Here is a 23,745-nt window from a genome sequence, read left to right as displayed (position 1 = left end):
AGAAGATAACAGGCGTAAAGACTGTAGCAGAGAGGAGGTTATACCTTATCCACATGCCCCCTCACACACAAACACACACCTTTTCTCTTGTCCCCCCCCCCCACACACAAACACACACCTTTTCTCTTGTCCCCCCCCCCCCCCCCCCCCCCCCCCACACACACACACACACACACCTTTTCTCTTGTCCCCCCCCCCCCCCCCACACACACACACACAGCTTTTCTCTTGTCCCCCCCCCCCCCACACACACACACAAACACACACCTTTTCTCTTGTCCCCCCCCCCACACACACACACACACACACACAAACACACACCTTTTCTCTTGTCCCCCCCCCACACACACACACAAACACACACCTTTTCTCTTGTCCCCCCCTCCCACACACACACACACACAAACACACACCTTTTCTCTTGTCCCCCCCCCCCCCACACACAAACAAACACAAACACACACCTTTTCTCTTGTCCCCCCCCCCCCCCCACACACACACACAAACACGCACCTTTTCTCTTGTCCCCCCCCCCCACACACACACACACACCTTTTCTCTTGTCCCCCCCCCCCCCACACACACACACACACACACAGCTTTTCTCTTGTCCCCCCCCCCCCCCCACACACACACACAAACACACACCTTTTCTCTTGTCCCCCCCCCCCCCCACACACACACACACACCTTTTCTCTTGTCCCCCCCCCCCCCCCCCACACACACACACACACAGCTTTTCTCTTGTCCCCCCCCCCACACACACACACAAACACACACCTTTTCTCTTGTCCCCCCCCCCCCCCCCCACACACACACACACAAACACACACCTTTTCTCTTGTCCCCCCCCCACACACACACACAAACACACACCTTTTCTCTTGTCCCCCCCCCCCCACACACACACACAAACACACACCTTTTCTCTTGTCCCCCCCCCCCACACACACACACAAACACACACCTTTTCTCTTGTCCCCCCCCCCCCACACACACACACAAACACACACCTTTTCTCTTGTTTCTTTCTCTCTCTCTCCCCTCCTCCCTCTGTTTCTTTAACTACACCCTAGCAGAACCAGGAAGTCCCTTCCCCTTCCACAAATTCTCTTCTGAGGAAATGAAACTGATCGGAGTCTCTCTGTCTGTCTGTCTGTGTGAGAGTGAACAACAACAGTCTAAATGGCTCAGCAGGGAGTTCTACTAGACCAGAACCAGTTCTGTTGTTCTGTCTGTCTGGATCTACTGAAGGAGCCAGTGGCTATTCCCTGTGGACATAGTTACTGTAGAAGTTGTATTGAGGGCTACTGGGATCAGGACGATCAGGGCATCTACAGTTGTCCTCAGTGCAGACAGACGTTCACTCCAAGGCCTACTCTGAGGAAAAATAACATGTTGGCTGAGGTGGTGGAGACACTGAAGAAGACAGGACTCCAGGCTGCTCCCCCTGCTCTGTGCTATGCTGGACCTGGAGATGTGGCGTGTGATTTCTGCACTGGGACCAGAAAGCAGAAAGCCCTCATGTCCTGTCTGGTGTGTCTGGTGTCTTACTGTGAGACTCACCTCCAGCCTCACTATGATGTTCCTGGACTAAAGAAACACAAGCTGGTCAAAGCCACCGCACAACTACAGGAGAAGATCTGCTCTCATCATGACAAACTGCTGGAGGTTTACTGTCGTACCGATCAACAGTGCATCTGCTATCATTGTGTGATGGATAAACATAAAGGCCATGATACAGTGTCAGCTGCAGCAGAGAGGACTGAGATACAGGTAAGACCAGAACAACTTGTTTGCTAAGTGATTGACAGGTTATGAAGGTGAGAAAATGGGTTGAGATGGCTGGCCTTTTTTAACAAACAACATAGATCATAGTTTTCCAAAGGGACTTTCTCAACATTCATCTCTATCCTGTTAGTTACTGTGACTTATTGGACACATAAAACTTGGTAGCTCAATAAAGAGTGTTTCTCCACAGAGTCAGCTGGGGATGAGTCAGCAGAATGTCCAGGAGAGAGAGAAGGTGCTGAAGGAGATCCAACAGGCTGTGGAGTCTCTTAAGGTGACTATTATTATTGACCAGAAGAGATGCACCATTTCACTTCCCTCCTCCAGTCAAGTGAGAGAGAGAGCGAGAGAGAGAGAGAGTTTTGAGTTTAAAATAATCTTTATTGGGTCTGGGAACCCACAACACAAGACAAACTAATACAAAACCATAGTTACACATTAATTAAAAACACAACACCAAATCCTCCTCCACAGTAACTAAACACAACAGACTCTGATTACCCCATATACTCAAACAGATCAATATTGTTAACCAGTTTGTAATAGGCAACTCAACCCTCAGTCTTGCTGCCAACATTCCCTCCAGCATTCCCACCACATCCACAGACCCCTGTCCCCCAATACTGTTCTTTCGGGTCTTCCATATTGCTAATTTAGCTGCCCCTAAATCAAAATTAAGCAAAATAACTATACCCCTTCAACTAAACCTGTACTTTAATATAAAACGTTGGAAAGAGAACACCTCTCCCAAAGAACCAAGAAGTGATCAGGTCAATCATCCCAACCAACCTGGGTCACTGTAGAAACAGATGTGCCAGAGTTTCAGACTCAGCACAGAATGGACACCCTTCCCCAACTGTCGGATCCAGATATACCAGATGCATATTGGTGGCTATGGCTCCATGTATTATCCTCCATTGTAGGTCAGCTGTCCTCTTTTCAATAGGCAGTTTGTATAAAGACCGCCAACAGCTTTTTGGGGGTGCACCTGGGCCCAACACGGCAGGTAGCCTAGTGGTTAGAGCGTTGGACTTGTAACCGAAAGGTTGCAAGATCAAATCCCCGAGCTGACAAGGTAAAAATCTGTCACTCTGCCCCTGAACAAGGCAGTTAAACTCACTGTTCCTAGGCCATCATTGAAAATAAGAATTTGTTCTTAACTGACTTGCCAAATTAAATTAAATTAAACACATCCCCCACCTTGTCAATTTTACCCCTTCCAGGGAAGAGGCATGGGACACTTTTACACAGATTTTATACATGGCCTTCTTTCCTACCACCTTGAACTCCCCCAGCTCCGGGGTCCTGAAGGAAAGCAGCATCCCCATGTCCTCCTCGAAGTCCCCCAGCTCCGGGGTCCTGAAGGAAAGCAGCATCCTCATGTCCTCCTCGAAGTCCCCCAGCTCCGGGGTCTCGAAGGAAAGCAGCATCCCCATGTCCTCCTCGAAGTCCCCCGCCACAGCACTAACAATCAGTGCAGGGAACACATAATCTAGACCCTCCTTCCACCGATCAGAATTGGAAGTGTCACATACTGCAGATGAAGTACTGGCAAGGATTCACAGACCTCATCAACGACCTTCCTCAGTAGGCGAGATGATCGGATCCCTGCTCTTTCTCCAAGCTCCTCCAACGATCTGCTTAGTACACCCCTCACCTAATAAGCATGAACGTAGGCTGGCTGAACCCAGAGCACGGGACTGGATGTCAGTGTTGTAAAAAAAGAGGCTCTTCAAAAAGCCACATCCCTGGTGGTGTGCCGGCCTTACGGGACTTGACAAGAACTCTCCAAGCCTGCATAACAGACTCATAAGATGTAGTCAGACCAGACAAATCAACCCCTCCAGCGTTAAGAGAAAAAGGTGCTTATCTAAGCCCAAACAGCCCGCTCTCCTCATCAATGTATAGGTTGTGTCGACCCAGCTAGAACCGTCACTGTACAACAGTCTCTGGGCTGCTTGAACTGGGAAAGCCATGATCCTGGAAGAAATGTCCACCATGTCTTGCCCACCCTTGTACAGTGGCAGGTACAGGGCTGCAGCTTTAATCCAGTGTTGTCCAGACCAGAAAAAATTGACAAGGGTCCTCTGAAGCTCTGGTATCAGACCCCCGGGTAGCTGTAAAATCATTAATCTGTGCCACAGGGTAGAGGCAGCAAGATTATTAGCTACCAGGACCCTTCCCTTATAAGACAGCTGGGGTAGAACCCATTTCCACATTGACGATCTGGCACACACCTTCTCCACTACACCCTCCCAGTTATTTTTCTGAAATACATCAGAGCCTAGAAAAAAAACCAAAGTCTTCATCCCATCTCTGCCCCACTGAAGCCCCCCTGGTAACCGTGGAGCAGACCCCGTCTGAAGCCCTACTGGTAACCGTGGAGCGGACCCAGTCTGAAGCCCCCCTGGTAACCGTGGAGCAGACCCAGTCTGAAGCCCCCCTGGTAACCGTGGAGCAGACCCAATCTGAAGCCCCCCTGGTAACCGTGGAGCAGACCCAGTCTGAAGCCCCCCTGGTAACCGTGGAGCAGACCCCGTCTGAAGCCCCCCTGGTAACCGTGGAGCGGACCCTGTCTGAAGCCCCCCTGGTAACCATGGAGCAGACCCCGTCTGAAGCTGACCTGCCCACAGCGATTCACTCATTTCCCAATTGACTCTAGCTGAGGAGGCCCCCTCATACAACTTTAAAGCGTTTGAGAGAACCTTAACATCCGAGGCCCCTGTAATAAAAACTGTCACATCATCTGCATACGCAGACAGCGCTATCGTGGGACCCTTCATTACTCCTGGCACAGAGAAACCAGTAAGCCTCGCTCTTAAAAAACAAAGCATTGGTTAACTGCCCTGAAATTGGGCATCCCTGCCTGATGCCCCTTTGGATAGGGATGGGGGAACTCAAACCACCCCCCACCTTCACCATACACAAGGCCCCAGCATACAGTAAACTCATCCAAGACAAAAAACATCCCCAAACCCAAAGGTTTTCATTGTCTTGAACAAGTACTGGTGGTCCACACGGTCAAAAGCCTTCTCCTGATCCAAAGAAAGTAAACCCACATTCACATCAGACAGTTTACAAATGTCTAAACCATCTCTTATTAGAAACAAGTTATCAACAACAGAGAGGTCAGGTTAACAGTAAGACTGGTCCTTATGGACCAACAGCCCCAGATACTCTTTCAACCTGTTTGAGAGACATTTAGATACAATTTCATATTCTGCGCACAGCAATGCAACAGGTCGCCAATTTTTTATATTAACCAAATCCCCCTTTTCTGGCAACAATGAAAGCACAGCACGTTGACAGGATACAGGAAGAGAACCCTCATGAAAAGATTCACACACCACTTCAAAAAAATCCTCCCCAATAGACCCTCAAAAGTGCTTATAGAACTCAGATGGTAAACCATCGATGCCAAAGGCTCGGCCTGTTGAGAGCTGCATAACTGCTGTGGACAGCTCCTGCAGAATAAAGTCAGAGTCCAAAGCAACTCACTGCTCTGGTCCCAATTGAGGAAGACCGTGTAACAACTGTTTAGTACACAAAGAATCACAATCCTGCGCCTTATAGAGGGCAGAGTAAAAATTCACGGCATGTTGGCGCATTTCACTGTCATCCGTCGTCATCTTCCCATCAGGGAGACGAAGGCAGACCATCTGTTTACGTTGCATTGTCGACTGTCCTAGGTTTTCAAAAAAGCGCTAGGAGCATCCATATCCTTGAGGGTAGCAAAACGAGACCTAATCAAGGCACCCTTCACTCTTTCATGTAAAAACAACCTCAGTTCATGTCTCTTGTCCTGTAAGTTCATAACTAGTCCGGGGTCATTCTGAGTGAGCAACTTCAACTCAATAGATTTGATGTCCTGTTCAAGGGCCCTGATAGTCTCTTTAACTCCAATACGAGACAGGGCAGTATACTGTTGACAAAACAATCAATCGTATGTGGGCCTTCCCAACCTCCCACCATTGCCTCAAGGACTCAAAATTCCCTTTTATAACCCTCCATTTTTCCCAAAACAACAGAAACCTTTCACAAAACATGACATCATGTAACAACTTAGCAATAGAATACCAATAAGGTGATGACCTTCGTGGACAGGACAAGTGAATATCAACAGTAACAATATGGTGATCAGAGAAACATACAGGAGTAATATCACACCTTCCAGCCCTACTACAGGAGTGATTAGATACATACAACCTGTCTAACCTTCCAACCCTACCACAGTAGTGATCAGATACATACAACCTGTCTAACCTTCCAACCCTACTACAGTAGTGATCAGATACAAACAACATGTCTAACCTTCCAACCCTACTACAGTAGTGATCAGATACATACAACCTGTCTAACCTTCCAACCCTACTACAGTAGTGATCAGATACAAACAACATGTCTAACCTTCCAACCCTACTACAGTAGTGATCAGATACAAACAACATGTCTAACCTTCCAACCCTACCACAGTAGTGATCAGATACATACAACCTGTCTAACCTTCCAACCCTACTACAGTAGTGCTCAGATACATACAACCTGTCTAACCTTGCTGCACTGACACGACCTTCATTAACTTTTAACCATGTGTACTGCCTAACTTCTGCATTCCTTACTCTCCACACATCAGAAAGCTCAAACTCAGTTAATAAACCAGACAGACAAGTTGCTGACAGCAGATGAGGTTCTTCAGCAGTGCGATCAACAGTAAACTCCACTGTACAGTTCCAGTCCCCCGCTAAAACCATACACCCCTCTTGGTCACACTGTCTTAAGGTTTCCTTTATTTGATCAAATACAGCAATACTGTACCCTCAATAGGAGCATAAACATAAAAAATAAAATAAAACATTTAAACATAACATCCGCCTTGACCAATTAAACCCGACCGTTGACAATCTCTGTTGTAGATACCACAGTCACCCCTAAGCCTGAGGAAAACAAGATTGCCACCCCAGCGCTGAAATTAGTACCATGACTGAGTGTATCCCACCACATACCCCAGTGAACCTCATTAGCCTCATCACTATGCATCTCCTGTAGAAAAACTACATGAAGCCTTTTCTGTTTTATTACTTCTAATACCCAAACCCTCTTATTCCTGTCCCTTCCTCCATTAATATTGACAGAACCTACCCTTAGTACCTCCATATAGAAAAGAGAAAGGAAAAGCAGAAGAAACCACAGAGAAACCAGAAAGAATAATAAAACACCCTATGAAGCATGATCATCATCATTGTTTTAATTTTCTCTTAACCTTACCATGTTTCCCACTACCTTTTGCTGCCGTAACAGCAGTAACAAATATCCTCAAGCGAAAACACTTCTTCTCACTCAGCTGGTCTAACCCCACCTTCTTCTGTAACATCACAGCTGACCTCACAAATCTATCAACATCAAAAAAATCTGCCAATTTGACAGATTTCCCAAATGTCTGATCCAGGAACCCATTTACCTCCTCTAGATTGTAATTGAGTCGATACCAGCTGCTATCTTATCAATAGAGATATCCATATCCTTCTCCTGATCCTCAGCTGAGGCCACAGACCACTGACTCCCCTCTACCACATCCCTCTGAACACCCCCCACTTGCACCCCATCACTCGTACCAGGCATCTCCTCCAGGTGGGGAGACTAGCCCCACCCGAACCCCCTCCTGTACCCCATTACTCATAGTGGGCATCTCCTCCACTATCTGGGAGATTAGCTCCACATGAACCCCCTCCTGTACCCCATCACTCATAGTGGGCATCTCATCCACTACCTGGGAGACTAGCCCCACATGAACCCCCTCCTGTACCCCGTTACTCATAGTGGGCATCTCCTCCACTACCTGGGAGATTAGCTCCACATGAACCCCCTCCTGTACCCCAGCACTCGTACTGGACAACTCCTCACCAGTCTGAGAAAATAGCTCTTCAGATCTGTCCTTACCTTCTACAACAATATTTTTCTGCTGCATAACATTCCCTTCTGGTGCAAGTTGCAACTCCGTGCCCTCAACACTGACAACTTGTTCCTCAGCAACATGCTGCTCTACCGCTGTCGGCCCACCTCTCCCTACATCAGCGGGCCCAGGCATTACGAGGACCACCTGCGCCCCTCCCTCCGCCTTCTCCCTTTTCGGGCAAGCATGTCGCTTATGGCCAACATCACCACACTCAGAACACCGTTGACTACCCGTATTAGCATGAGCCATATACAGTCTGTTGTCATACTTGACTTTAAACAATAACTACAAAGTCTGCTCCGGTGAGTCCAAAAACATAAACACCTGTCGCCAAAACGACAACCTGTTTCAAAGCCGGGTGTTTGCAACCCAACGGGACAATCTTAATTGAACTTGCAAACTTCCCAAACCGCAATAACTCGCGCTCCAACAGCTCATTGGGAATAAACGGCGGTACATTTGAAATCGCTACCCTTGTTGACAGAGAAAAAAGCGGCGTAACTTGAATAAACATTCCTTTAAGAAGTACACCATGCTCAACCATACGATCAACAAGACACTCTTCTTTAAGAAGTACACCATGCTCAACCATACGATCAACAAGACACTCTTCTTTAAGAAGTACACCATGCTCAACCATACGATCAACAAGACACTCTTCTTTAAGAAGTACACCATGCTCAGCCATACGATCAACAAGACACTCTTCTTTAAGAAGTACACCATGCTCAACCATACGATCAACAAGACACTCTTCTTTAAGAAGTACACCAAGCTCAACCATACGATCAACAAGACACTCTTCTTTAAGAAGTACACCATGCTCAACCATACGATCAACAAGACACTCTTCTTTAAGAAGTACACCATGCTCAACCATACAATCAACAAGACACTCTTCTTTAAGAAGTACACCATGCTCAACCATACGATCAACAAGACGCTCTTCTTTAAAAGAAGTACACCATGCTCAACCATACGATCAACAAGACACTCTTCTTTAAGAAGTACACCATGCTCAACCATACGATCTACAAGACACTCTTCTTTAAGAAGTACACCATGCTCAACCATACAATCAACAAGACGCTCTTCTTTAAGAAGTACACCATGCTCAACCATACGATCAACAAGACACGCTTCTTTAAGAAGTACACCATGCTCAACCATACGATCAACAAGACACTCTTCTTTAAGAAGTACACCATGCTCAACCATACGATCAACAAGACGCTCTTCTTTAAGAAAAACCACCACATCTTTATTCATCCATGACGCATAAGCAACATTCTCTCCTACAGCGACCAGAAACTCCTCCACAGTGACAGTAGCTTCAGTAACACACCTAAAGCCGTGCCGAAGTGACAGGCACAGCGTCCCCATGTGGGTCGCCATCCCCACCAAAGCCAGGGTAATTTCAACACGAAAAACAATATACTTAATTCTACCACAACAACTAAATAACAATAATGATAACCTTAATCATGCAGGGGAAGAACAAAAAAAGACACCACCAAGAAAAGAAAACGTGAAATAAAAACCAGGATATCTAACTCTACACAGCACTCACTCATACAATTCCCTCTCTCTCTCTCTCTCTCTCTCTCTCTCTCTCTCTCTCTCTCTCTCTCTCTCTCTCTCTCTCTCTCTCTCTCTCTCCCTCTCTCCCCCCCTCTCTCTCTCTCTCTCTCTCTCCCTCTCTCTCTCTCTCTCTCTCTCTCTCTCTCTCTCTCTCTCTCTCTCTCTCCCTCTCCCTCTCTCTCTCTCCTAACAGCGTTCTGCAAATGCAGCAGTGGATGACAGTGAGAGGATCTTTACTGAACTGATCCGCTCCATGGAGGAAAGGCGCTCTGAGGTGAAGGAGCTGATCAGAGCTCAGGAGAAGGCTGAAGTGAGTCGTGCTGAAGGTCTACTGGAGCCACTGAAACAGGAGCTAGTTGAGCTGAGGAGGAGAGATGCTGAGCTGGAGAAACTCTCACACACAGATGATCACATCCATTTCCTTCAGGTGACTATACCGCCATGCCTATACATGATATGAATATGAAGTTACAATAATGTAAATCTCTCTCTCTCTCTCTCTCTCTCTCTCTCTCTCTCTCTCTCTCTCTCTCTGTCCAGAGTTATCAATCTCTCTCCAGTCCCAGTGTATCTTCAGACTTGCCCAGCATCATTGTCTGTCCTCTTCAGTACTTTGGAGATGTGAATAAGTCCGTGTCTGAGCTGAGAGTGAAAGTAGAAGACCTCCTTAAAGGAGAATGGACCAAGATCTCCACTACAGGTGGGTTGGAAATACTAAATCTGCGAGTTCTACAGGTGTCCGAAATCTGATCTGTTGCCCAATTATTTGTCTTTTGACCAATCAGATCATATCAGATCGTTTGCCAATAATTGTGCAAAAGATCGGAATTGTGCTGTCTGTGTTAATGAAGACCTTTACTTAAATAGAACATCTATTACCTTTCTTAACTATTGAATTAACTATTTCTATCATGTTACCGCTGCTCACAAACCAAATTTCCCTCTGGGGACAATTCAAGTTTGATTGACTGATTATAATAACATCAACTTATTCTTATTGAAGGTCCTACAGCTATCAAATACAGCATCAAATTGTCATCCTGTGTTCTCCTGTCTCTCTGTCTCTCTCTAGGGATAGCATGTCATAACAACCACAGCTCCCAGACGAAAGCTGCTCTGCATCAAGACGACCCCATGGAGGACAAGGACAGGGGTCAGGAGGTCAAACGCCGCGAGATCCCTGTTGGAAACTTGGTCGACGTTGACAACACTCCGGTCGCCAAATCACTGCACGGAGACAGTGAGAGAGAAAGGGATGGAGAAAGGAAGAAAGAGGAAGAAAGACAGAAACATAAGGAAATGGAAAGTGAGAAAAAGAGGGATGGCGGGAGGGAAGTTGAAATGGATGGAGCAAGGGTAGGAGAGAGGGATGGAACAACTGAAAGAGAGATGGAGGGGGTGAGGGAAGAAGCGATGGATATAGGGTGGGAAAGCAAGAGGGATGGAACAAGAGGAGTGAGGGGTGAGGAGGAGAAGAGGTCGTGCTGCTTTCTCTCTCAGCTGAAGAAAGTCCCTGAGTGTCACAAGGAGCTGGAGCCACTGTCCTTCAGCAGAACTCACAACGTCCTCATAAATGTAAGACTCTCTGGCATCGCTCTGTCTGGTCTGAATAACTGTGGTGTCTTTCTTTGTTTGTGATTATGGAGAGAATGAGGAGGAGGTAGAGTGAGATAGTTAAGAGAGTCTAGCTCAATGAAAAATATAGTTTTAAAAGCGTCTGAGAGTGAACAGGATCTTTACACCAGAAAATGTGTATTGAAATCATTGCTGTCTCTAACAGATCATTCATGTCTGTCTACCTCCCTATTCAGGTGAATGAGTTCCACCCAAAAATGACATTGAAACCTCATTTTGGACGTCATGTGTGGCACAGTGACTTTGTTAAGATGCCCTGCTCACCAGAAAGCCTCATGAAGACTGGATGGGTGTGTTCATTGAATCATTCCTTTACTGTTTAATTTATACATTATTTGTCGATTGTTTGGTTGCTTGGTTAATTGATTGATTGGTTTGGTTTGGTGGCTGAATTATTGATTTGTTAGTTGGTTGAGTTGAGTGGTAAGGTAGTTGATTGGTTAGTTGTTTGATTGGTCAGTTGCTTGAATGGTTAGTTGGTTGATTGGTTAGTTGGTTGATTGATTGACTTTTCCCAGGTAACCAGCTCTGAGCGAAGTCGGTGGGAGGTGGTCTCTAAACAGCTGGAGAGTCTGGCCAATAAGACCACTGCATCAGTGAGTGACGTAGAGGTACGACACACACACACACGCCTCCATTATCCTAACATTTCCTAACACGCCTCCATTGTCCTAACATTTCCTAACACGCCTCCATTATCCTAACATTTCCTAACACGCCTCCATTATCCTAACATTTCCTAACACGCCTCCATTATCCTAACATTTCCTAACACACCTCCATTATCATAACATTTCCTAACATGAATCCATCATCCTAACATGCCTCCATTATCCTAACATTTCCTAACACGCCTCCATTATCCTAACATTTCCTAACACGCCTCCATTATCCTAACATTTCCTAACACGAATCCATCATCCTAACATGCCTCCATTATCCTAACATTTCCTAACATGCCTCCATTATCCTAACATTTCCTAACACGCCTTCATTATACTAACATTTCCTAACACGCCTCCATTATCCTAACATTTCCTAACATGAATCCATCATCCTAACATTTCCTAACACGCCTCCATCATCCTAACATTTCCTAACACGCCTCCATTATCCTAACATTTCCTAACATGAATCCATCATCCTAACATTTCCTAACATGAATCCATCATCCTAACATTTCCTAACATGAATCCATCATCCTAACATTTCCTAACATGCCTCTAGTATCCTAACATTTCCTAACATGAATCCACCATCCTAACATTTCCTAACATGAATCCATCATCCTAACATTTCCTAACATGAATCCATTCCTAACAATTCCTAACATGAATCCATTATCCTAACATTTCCTAACATGAATCCATCATCCTAACATTCCTTAACATGAATCCATCATCCTAACATTTCCTAACATGAATCCATCATCCTAACATTTCCTAACACGAATCCATCATCCTAACATTTCCTAACATGACTCTATTATCCTAACATTTCCTAACATTAATCCATCATCCTAACATTTCCTAACATTAATCCATCATCCTAACATTTCTTAACATGCCTCCATCATCCTAACAATTCCTAACATGAATCCATTATCCTAACATTTCCTAACATGAATCCATCATCCTAACATTTCCTAACATGCCTCCATTATCCTAACATTTCCTAACATGAATCCATCATCCTAACATTCCTTAACATGAATCCATCATCCTAACATTTCCTAACATGAATCCATCATCCTAACATTTCCTAACATGCCTCTAGTATCCTAACATTTCCTAACATGAATCCATCATCCTAACATTTCCTAACACGCCTCCATCATCCTAACATTTCCTAACACGCCTCCATTATCCTAACATTTCCTAACATGAATCCATCATCCTAACATTTCCTAACATGAATCCATAATCCTAACATTTCCTAACATGAATCCATCATCCTAACATTTCCTAACATGCCTCTAGTATCCTAACATTTCCTAACACAAATCCATCATCCTAACATTTCCTAACATGAATCCATCATCCTAACATTTCCTAACATGAATCCATTCCTAACAATTCCTAACATGAATCCATTATCCTAACATTTCCTAACATGAATCCATCATCCTAACATTTCCTAACATGAATCCATCATCCTAACAATTCCTAACATGAATCCATTATCCTAACATTTCCTAACATGAATCCATCATCCTAACATTTCCTAACATGCCTCCATTATCCTAACATTTCCTAACATGAATCCATCATCCTAACATTCCTTAGCATGAATCCATCATCCTAACATTTCCTAACATGAATCCATCATCCTAACATTTCCTAACATGAATCCATCATCCTAACATTTCCTAACACGAATCCATCATCCTAACATTTCCTAACATGACTCTATTATCCTAACATTTCCTAACATTAATCCATCATCCTAACATTTCCTAACATTAATCCATCATCCTAACATTTCCTAACATGCCTCCATCATCCTAACATTTCCTAACATGAATCCATCATCCTAACATTTCCTAACATGCCTCCATTATCCTAACATTTCCTAACACGCCTCCATTATCCTAACATTTCCTAACATGCCCCCTCGGGTTAACCTGGGTTTGGGGTAACAGTTAAGGTAGGGGTTAGCATGTTTGACCAGTACTGTTTAACAATGATCTACATGTTTATCTCCACTTAGAAAGCCATAAAGAAATACAACCCAAAGTATGAAGATCAATGGTCCTTTGATGCCCTGCATACCTTTGTTCAGGTCAGTTACCACTTCACTGTGAATGAACTCTCTCTAAGGGTGTTAAAACAGCCCTTAGGAGGGTGTTATTCCTAATAATTCCCGGGTTCGAGGGCCTTATTGCTTTTGTAAAACGGTTACCAACAAAGACGAATGACATGTTTTCATTGAAAAAATTATTTTAATACGTACATTTGTTTTATTTCATTTTTCCACCAGACATTATAGTGCGGGCAAAATCCAGTTAGTTCTGAGATTCTGAAGTTGCTTACCAAACAAGCTGGTCGTCCAATCCAAATGTTCTAAGCAAAAAGGTTGCCATGAAGGCTAGCTACTTCATCTTTGCTAGCTAACCAACTAAGGCCTAGATTCAATCAGATGTTTTGGCGGTGTCGGAGGTGGAACTCGGTTGAAGCCATCAAATTGGTGAGCAACTGCTCTTGTGGTCATTGTCACACCCATCTTACTCGCATTCAGAACGAGAAAGTGTAGTCTGTATATTAACAATTATGTTTTGGATTTCTATTATCCTAATTGAGGTGTAGATTACATCTCACATATTCCAGTGTTCTAAATTGTAAACAAGGCTGCTTGGGATTGCAACCTGATCTCAGTGTATTTCGTATTATTCTGTAGGTAAATCCAAGACACTCCATTTAGTATGATATGATACGTTTCATATGGTATGTATTAATTTGTGGATGTCCTTCACCCATTTTGTATCAAATCAAATTTTATTTGTCACATACATCAGTTGTAAACTGTAAAATGCTTACTTTACAAGCCCTTAACATACAATGCAGTTTCAAGAAAATTAAGGGTAAGAAAATATTGACTAAATAAACTAAAGTAAAAAAATTAAAGTGCAACAATAAAAGAACAATAACGAGGCTATATACAGGGAGTACCGGTCCCGAGTAAATGTGCCAATTACAGGTTAGTCGAGGTAATTGAGGTAATATGTACATGTAGGAAGGGGTAAAATGACTATGCAAACAGCGATTAGCAGCAGTGTAAAAAGGGTGGCGATTTATGCAAATAGTCCGGGTAGACATTTGATTAGCTGTTAAGCAGTCTTATGGCTTGGGGGTGGAAGCTGCTAAGAAGCCTTTTGGTCCGAGACTTGGCGCCCAGTACCGCTTGCCATGCGGTAGCAGAGAGGACAGTCTATGACTTGGGTGGCTGGAGTCTTTGGCAATTTTTAGGGCTTTCCTCTGACACCGCCCTGTATGGAGGTCCTGGATAGCAGGAAGCTTTACCCAAGTGATGTACTGGGCCGTACGCACTATCCTCTGTAGCGCCTTGCAGTCGGAGGACGAGCAGTTGCCATACCAGGTGGTGATGCTCTCAATGGTGCAGCTCTAGAACTTTTTGAGGATCTGAGGTCCCATGACAAATCTTTTCAGTCTCCTGAGGGGGAATAAGTGTTGTTGTACCCTCTTCACAACTGTCTTGGTGTGCTTGGACCATGATAGTTTGTTGGTGGTGTGGACACCAAGGAACTTGAAGCTCTCAACCTGCTCCACTACAGCCCCGTCGATGAGAATGGGGGCATGCTCGGCCCTCATTTTCCTGTATTCCACGATCATCTCTTTTGTCTTGATCACGTTGTGGGAGAGGTTGTTGTCTTGGCACCACATGGCCAGGTCTCTGACCTACTCCTTATAGGCTGTCTCATCATTGTCGTGATCAGACCTACCACCGTTGTGTCTTCGTCAAACTTAATGATGGTGTTGGAGTTGTGCTTGGCCACGCAGTCATGGGTGAACAGGGAGTACAGGAGGGGACTGAGCATGCACCCCTGAGGGGCCCCAGTGTTGAGGATCAGAGGGGCAGATGTGTTATTGCCTACTCTTGCCACCTGGGGGCGGCTCGTCAGGAAGTCCAGGATCAAGTTGCAGAGGAAGGTGTTTCGTCCCAGGGTCCTTAGCTTAGTGATGAGCTTTGAGGGTACTATGGTGTTGAACACTGAGCTGTAGTCAATGAATACTACAATACCATATATACTGTATGTTACAAATTACAATTCTTATTAAATTTGACAAATTTTCAAAACGTACAATATGTTATGAATTTTCAAGACATATGATATGTTACGAATTCTAGCTAGGTGGCTAGGTGTTGTTAGCTAGCTCGCTAACATTAGCTAGGCTAGGGGTTAGGTTTAGGTTTAGGTGCAGGGTTAGCTAAAGTGCTAAAGTTGTCCGTGATGAGATTTGAACTCGCAACCTTTGGGTTGCTAGATGTTCTCATTATACGCACACCCATGCACCCTAACCAACCACCCTACTTTTGTTTTTGTAACATAACTTATCATACTAAATGGTTGACTCTGATTTACATACAGAACCATACGAAATGCTCTTCACTTAATGTGACTCCTTGCAGCCATTGTCAATGTCCTTTTTAGGTATAATGCAAGGAACAACTTGTGCATTAGACAGCTCTAACGCAGTTCCACCTCCGACACTGTCAAAATAACCATTATGCGGATGTCGGCTAAAGTGGATCTGATTGACTAGAGTGCTAAAGCTAACACACAATCACATCAAGCAGCTGAAATGACAGCCAACTATGTCCATTTTCATTTTTGTTTTACATTTGTTTCTATTGCCATTTATTTTGATATATCCATTATAATGATGCTGATAAATGAATTGGCCTGGATCAGAGAAGCTGAGAAGTCTCGTCATGTTCATTCTCTCTATGGCACAGTGGAGATCTCTAAAAGATGCTACTTTGTTGCACAAGTTGGAGAGGCAGGCAGCAAGGTTAAGACAAACCACAGCTGTTGAAAACTAAATGCTAGCTAGTATCATGGGAAAATAATGTCTTGATACTTTTTTCCATGGGAGATGAAGTTTATAAATTGCCTGGCTGGGCTGTGGGACAGTGGATGTACATTGATATTTCAAAAGGAACAGGTATTACCCGGGGATTGGGGTGAATAACTCCCTGCAATCAACAAATCAGCATCCAGGACCAAAACAACCACTTTACAATGATATATTCTCCTTTCCCTCTCTCCTCTAGAAATCACCCAAAGAAGAGAAATACTACACGTCTGTTTTTCCTAAGATAGCAGAGCTGGCCTCCAGCCTGCCTCACAATATCAAGAAGGTAACAACATAGGAACTGAATGATGTACTATGGTACAGAGGTAGAATTCTATGTAGGGTACAGAGTAAGTGTACTATGTAGGGTACAGAGATAGTGTACTATGTAGGGTACAGAGGTAGTGTACTATGTATGGTACAGAGGTAGTGTACTATGTAGGGTACAAAGTTAGTGTACTATGTAGGGTACAGAGAGTGTACTATGTAGGGTACAGAGATAGTATACTATGTAGGGTACAGAGGTAGTGTACTATGTAGGGTACAGAGATAGTGAACTATGTAGGGTACAGAGAGTGTACTATGTAGGGTACAGAGAGTGTACTATGTAGGGTACAGAGATAGTGTACTATGTAGGGTGCGGAGTTAGTGCACTATGTAGGGTACAGAGAGTGTACTATGTAGGGTACAGAGATAGTATACTATGTAGGGTACAGAGAGTGTACTATGTAGGGTACAGAGATAGTGTACTATGTAGGGTACAGAGAGTGTACTATGTAGGGTACAGAGATAGTATGCTATGTAGGGTACCGAGAGTGTACTATGTAGGGTACAGAGATAGTATACTATGTAGGGTACAAATAGTGTACTATGTAGGGTACAGAGAGTGTACTATGTAGGGTACAGAGATAGTATACTATGTAGGGTACAGAGTTAGTGTACTATGTAGGGTACAGAGGTTGTGCACTATTTAGGGTACAGAGGTAGTGCACTATGTAGGGTACAGAGAGTGTACTATGTAGGGTACAGAGAGTGCACTATGTAGGGTACAGAGTTAGTGTACTATGTAGGGTACAGAGATAGTATACTATGTAGGGTACAGAGATAGTATACTATGTAGGGTACAGAGAGTATACTATGTAGGGTACAGAGAGTGTACTATGTAGGGTACAGAGATAGTATGCTATGTAGGGTAACAAGAGTGTACTATGTAGGGTACAGAGATAGTATACTATGTAGGGTACAGAGTTAGTGTACTATGTAGGGTACAGAGGTAGTGCACTATTTAGGGTACAGAGGTAGTGCACTATGTAGGGTACAGAGAGTGTACTATGTAGGGTACAGAGAGTGCACTATGTAGGGTACAGAGATAGTGTACTATGTAGGGTACAGAGAGTGTACTATGGAGGGTACAGAGATAGTATGCTATGTAGGGTACCAAGAGTGTACTTTTTAGGGTACAGAGATAGTATACTATGTAGGGTACAGAGAGTGTACTATGAAGGGTACAGAGAGTGTACTATGTAGGGTACAGAGATAGTGCACTATTTAGGGTACAGAGGTAGTGCACTATGTAGGGTAGAGATTGTAGAGGTACTGAATGTGTGTTCTCTACTCAGTCTGTTAAGTGTGTGTCTGTGTGTGTGTGTGTGTGTGTGTGTGTGTGTGTGTGTGTGTGTGTGTGTGTGTGTGTGTGTGTGTGTAGGCTATCCCTCTACTCCAGAAGGGCCAGACTCGGTCCATCACGTTGTCCCAGAGTCAGATAGCTTGTCTGCTGGCCAACGCCTTCTACTGCACCTTCCCCCACCGCAACTCTCCCAACCCCAGAGCAGAGTACCACAACTACCCCACCATCAACTTTAACAGGTCAGAACACACACAACAAACTCCACTGAGGACCCACACACATAGAGACAAACACAAAGTATTCCAACTTCAACAGATGATAACATGTGACCACTCTATCTCTCTGTGTTGTCAGTCTGTTTGAAAAGTGGTCTGAGAGGAAGAGAGAGAAGCTGAGAGCCCTCCTTCATTACTTCCACACTGTCACAGACCCAGGTACGTTACTACCACACACTACTATAGTCACTATAATGACTGGAATACAAGTGCTGTAGTGTACTGTAGGGTAAAGAATGTAGGTTACAGGAACCTATTTAAGACAGTCGATGAGTGTCGATGAGGAATACCCTCTGATAATAGTTGCTGTGGGAACCAGGTTTACCTGTATGAACTTTGACCCTTGTTGTTGCCATGACAGCGACCAGGCCCTGTGGACTGGTGACCTTTGAGAGGCGCTACATCAGAGACAGAGACATGCCCAACTGGGGGAGGTACACACACACACACACACACACACACACACACACACACACACACACAGCATTACACACGCACACACACACACACACACAGACACACACACACACACACACACAAACACACAGACAAACGTAATATGTCCCCTCTTGTCTTTCTCTGTGTGTCAGTTGTAAGGAGACTGTTCCTAAACTCCACGTCACCTCAGCAGGCTGCATAGAGGAACAGGGAGCAGGGATGTTACAGGTTGGTGACATCTACTGGCTTGTGTGTGTAACACTGTATAAGTGTGTGTTCGTGAATTTGTGACTGTGTAATGCTAAGTGTGTGTGTGTGTGTGTGTGTGTGTGTGTGTGTGTGTGTGTGTGTGTGTGTGTGTGTGTGTGTGTGTGTAATGCTGTATGTGTGTGTGTTTGTGAATTTGTGAGTGTGTAATGGTAAGTGTGTGTGTGTGTGTGTGTGTGTGTGTGTGTGTGTGTGTGTGTGTGTGTGTGTGTGTGTGTGTGTGTGTGTGTGTGTGTGTGTGTGTGTGTGTGTGTGTGTGTGTGTGTGTGTTGCAGGCGGACTTTGCCTGTAACATGATAGGAGGTGGAGTGTTGGGCTCAGGTCTGGTTCAAGAGGAGATTCTGTTCCTGATGAACCCTGAACTCATCGTATCTCGACTCTTCACTGAGAAACTAGGAGACAATGAGTGTCTCTTCATCACAGGTGTGTGTGTGTGTGTGTGTGTGTGTCTGTGTGTGTGTGTGTGTGTGTGTGTGTGTGTGTGTGTGTGTGTGTGTGTGTGTGTGTGTGTGTGTGTGTGTGTGTGTGTGTGTGTGTGTGTGTGTGTGTGTGATCACAGGTTATATCATCTCTCCTCCTCTGCCTTTCACTCCGTCACATTTTCTCTCTCTCTGTCTCTCTCTCTCTCTGTCTCTCTCTCTTTCTCTCTCTCTCTCTCTCTCTCTGTCTCTCTCTCTCTCTCTCTCTCTCTCTGTAGGTTCTCAACAGTTCAGTCAGTACAGTGGCTACAGTGACACTTTTAAGTGGGAAGGGCCTCACAGAGACGACATTGAGAGGTGAACACACACACTCACAAACTCACTCACTCACACACACACTCACACACTAAAGTCCCTGATTGCTCTGCCTGTGTTTGCAGGGATGAGTGGCAGAGGCTACATAGACAGATTGTGGCCATGGATGCTCTCCACTTCAGACACCAGAGAGAACAGTACAACATGAAACAGGTCACCAGGGAACTCAACAAGGTGAGAGCCAACCCTCCTCTCCTGTAGGGGCCAGATTACAGCTGATTAGTAGAATCAGGTGTGCTAGCTAGAGCAGGGCTGGAGATAAATCTGATGTCGGTGGTGTCCTGTAATATCCTCCCTCAGGCGTACTGTGGCTTTAAGGCAGATGACAACACTTGCCCAGACTTCCTTCCTGACATCGCCACAGGAAACTGGGGCTGCGGAGCCTTCAATGGAGACCCCAAACTTAAAGGTACCCCTAATTGTTAACCTCTTACTAACTGTTGACCCTGGCTCCTAACCCCCCAAACAATAACTCAACTCTACCCACAGGATATTCCACAGAGACCCACTCTGAAAATTCAAACAAAATGACTCTGTGATCTGATCTGGTTGTTTTTCCCCTCCCAGCTCTGGTCCAGCTGATGGCTGCAGCCAGGGCTAAGAGGGGCGTGGCCTTCTTCACATTCAAGAACTTCAGCTTGGAGAGAGAGCTGCAGGATATGCACCACCTACTGGTCACACACAGAACTACAGTGGGTGAGTTAGTACACACAGAACTACAGTGGGTGAGTTAGTACACACAGAACTACAGTGGGTGAGTTAGTACACACAGAACTACAGTGGGTGAGTTAGTACACACAGAACTACAGTAGGTGAGTTAGTACACACAGAACTACAGTGGGTGAGTTAGTACACACAGAACTCCAGTGGGTGAGTTAGTACACACAGAACTACAGTGGGTGAGTTAGTACACACAGAACTACAGTGGGTGAGTTAGTACACAGAGAACTACAGTGGGTGAGTTAGTACACAGAGAACTACAGTGGGTGAGTTAGTACACACAGAACTACAGTGGGTGAGTTAGTACACACAGAACTACAGTGGGTGAGTTAGTACACACAGAACTACAGTGGGTGAGTTAGTACACACAGAACTACAGTGGGTGAGTTAGTACACACGGAACTATAGTGGGTGAGTTAGTACACACAGAACTACAGTGGGTGAGTTAGTACACACAGAACTACAGTGGGTGAGTTAGTACACACAGAACTGCAGTGGGTGAGTTAGTACACACAGAACTACAGTGGGTGAGTTAGTACACACAGAACTACAGTGGGTGAGTTAGTACACACAGAACTACAGTGGGTGAGTTAGTACACACAGAACTACAGTGGGTGAGTTAGTACACACAGAACTACAGTGGGTGAGTTAGTACACACAGAACTGTAGTGGGTGAGTTAGTACACACAAAACTACAGTGGGTGAGTTAGTACACAGAGAACTACAGTGGGTGAGTTAGTACACACAGAACTACAGTGGGTGAGTTAGTACACACAGAACTACAGTGGGTGAGTAACTATAGTAAATATTAGACTGCAGGAGGTGGAACCTGATCTGAAAGTCCTCCTTCCCCTCACTGTGTTTCGTCAAACCTCATATCCCCCTAGTTGCCGTGTAAATCAAGTTTGATTGATTGATTGATTCCTCTCCCCTGTTTCAGGTGAGCTGTATGAGTTGCTGGTTGACTACTGTGCTGGGATACAGTTGGCTCACACACATGCGGACCTGTTTGACTGGATCAGGAATACCCTGAAACACAGGAGTCAGCTGTGAGGACACATCTACATACTCTAAAGGAGCTTCCTTTCCTTGTCTCCTTTCCTTTTTTCACATTATTGAGATGCACCCCAGAGATAGAGTGGCTCTATGAATGATCTGTGGATAGAAACATGGTACAGTTCCAAGTAATGGTTGATTATGAATGTGTTTGTCTTTTCAATAGTTACACTGTTCCTAAATCAAACTGATACATTTGTAACTACTGCATACTGAACTATTTAGAAAACGACTAAATGTGATGATAAAACGAAGCTAATGAAATGATGTCAACAAAATCAGGGTTCCTGCTTTTTGATTTCTCCCTTGGTCATAGCCAACAACTTCACAAAACACTGGAAACTATGCACATAACAGGAGGTTGGTGGCACCTTAATTTTGGAGAACGGGCTCGTGGTCATGGCTAGAGTGGAATCAGTGGATTGGTATCAAATACATCAAACATATGGTTTCTATGTGTTTGATGCCATTCCAATTTCTCCTTCCCGGCCATTATTATGAGCAGTTCTCTTCTCAGCAGCCTGCTGTGATGCACAAGAAGTGTACTGTAAAATACTCTAGAATTATTATTATTTTTAAATGATTAATAAATTCCTCTTTATAATCCAGTTTTTATTTTGTGGCTGTTTTTAGCACCATAGCTGTTTTGAGCAATGTGACTGTTTTCAACATTTTGGCTGACACATACACACACTTAAAACAAGGACTTGTTGTAAGTCCATGTGGGCAACCATCTTTATGCACCTCTGCTATTGTCACTCTAACGGTGTAACCGAGGACAGATTGTTTAACCAATCAGCATTATGATGACCCCTGACCCATAAAGAGTGTGTCTGGAAATGATGACTGTACTGTTAGCTTTGGCTGAGACAGACAGACGCTAGGCTAGCTGTTGTGTTTAGTTCTGTTGCAGAACCCTTTTTCTGTACTATAACCCCGTTTTCAATACACATTTTCAGAGGCATATACCAGTATATAGTACAGTACATATACACATTTACATCATCTGCCACTAAACTAGGTTGTTGTTGATCAACCCAATTTTCAGCTATTGGAACATTTAGTGACATGAGTAGATTTTTTTTAAGGAGATGGCAGGATAGGAGCAAAAGCAGGGAGATAAAGTAGAGTTTATTTAAGGAGAACGGAATTCTGAACTCCTTTTGTATTTGTTTTGTATTATTTATGATATACACAGGCCCCGTGCTGGGATTGAATAGGGATCCCCACCCCATTACTTGTACTGAGCTCACTAGAGTGGTAGACTGTTCACCATGACCAGGTAAGAGACCAATGTTAAATCAGTCAACAGAGACAACACGTGAATATGAAAGTATTAAAGTAGCTTAGCGGATGGCCTCGTCTGTGAAGGGTTACCCCCAGAGCCAGATGCTGGCTTGGCAAGTAGCCCTTTGGTGGGCAGCTGGCATGGAAACCCCCCATCCCGCTGAGAGTGAGAGGTTCTGATTACGGGACTTCAGCTGGTGGCGGTGGGTGGGGAGGTGGTGGGTCGACGGTAACAAGTGCTGCAAGACAGCGAGAGAGAAAAGGGGTAAGCAATCATTTAAATACATCACAAGCTGTACGCCCATTGTTGAGAGGAGAGCAAGCTGATCATCGTACAGGGATTCCCATAGGTTATTTAGCAAGAGTGGTGAGGTTCCATTATTCTATTACATTTATATTTCATTTATTCACTTTTCCCCCAAACAATTACAAACATACACATACGAACCACAACATACAGACGCACACAAACATCGAATACACCCCAACGGCCCACCCACATGTTCATACCCCTATCTCCAGTGCCTGCATTATTGTTCGCCACATGGCCTCAAATTATACCATTTAGTTTTTCTCTGTTGTCCATGCACTTTTAATATTTAAACAATCAATCATTTGATTTCATCATTGTGTTAATGATGGCAGATTGATTCATTTCCAGGTGTTAAGAATACATTTCTTCAAGATGAATCATTCTGCTGTGCTCATTGATTATAGGGTAAAGGT

At 44.5% G+C, this 23,745-nt stretch overlaps 1 protein-coding gene across 2 annotated transcripts; it reads left to right on the top strand.

Annotated features, from left to right (window-relative positions):
• The first annotated feature begins 1,122 nt into the window (after positions 1–1,122).
• LOC139408419 (uncharacterized) lies at positions 1,123–22,340 on the top strand. Of its 2 annotated transcripts, XM_071152270.1 has the most exons (19): positions 1,123–1,777; positions 1,983–2,066; positions 9,520–9,753; positions 9,867–10,026; positions 10,399–10,901; positions 11,138–11,251; positions 11,480–11,572; positions 13,671–13,742; positions 16,755–16,841; positions 18,261–18,421; positions 18,537–18,616; positions 18,819–18,891; positions 19,048–19,123; positions 19,438–19,585; positions 19,860–19,938; positions 20,022–20,130; positions 20,257–20,365; positions 20,524–20,652; positions 21,617–22,340. In XM_071152270.1, the coding sequence occupies exons 1-19, from the start codon at positions 1,187–1,189 to the stop codon at positions 21,727–21,729; spliced, it is 3,015 nt and encodes a 1,004-aa protein (XP_071008371.1). In that variant the 5' UTR covers positions 1,123–1,186; the 3' UTR covers positions 21,730–22,340. The 2 variants fall into 2 exon arrangements, with proteins under 2 accessions (XP_071008371.1, XP_071008372.1); XM_071152271.1 differs by lacking the exons at positions 20,257–20,365; positions 20,524–20,652 and having other exon boundaries at positions 21,617–21,937.
• The last annotated feature ends 1,405 nt before the right edge of the window (positions 22,341–23,745 follow it).

The sequence above is a fragment of the Oncorhynchus clarkii genome, chromosome 5 (assembly GCF_045791955.1).
Source record: "Oncorhynchus clarkii lewisi isolate Uvic-CL-2024 chromosome 5, UVic_Ocla_1.0, whole genome shotgun sequence".
Classification (NCBI taxonomy): Eukaryota; Metazoa; Chordata; class Actinopteri; order Salmoniformes; family Salmonidae; genus Oncorhynchus; species Oncorhynchus clarkii.
This window is presented reverse-complemented; position numbering and strand designations above follow the sequence as displayed.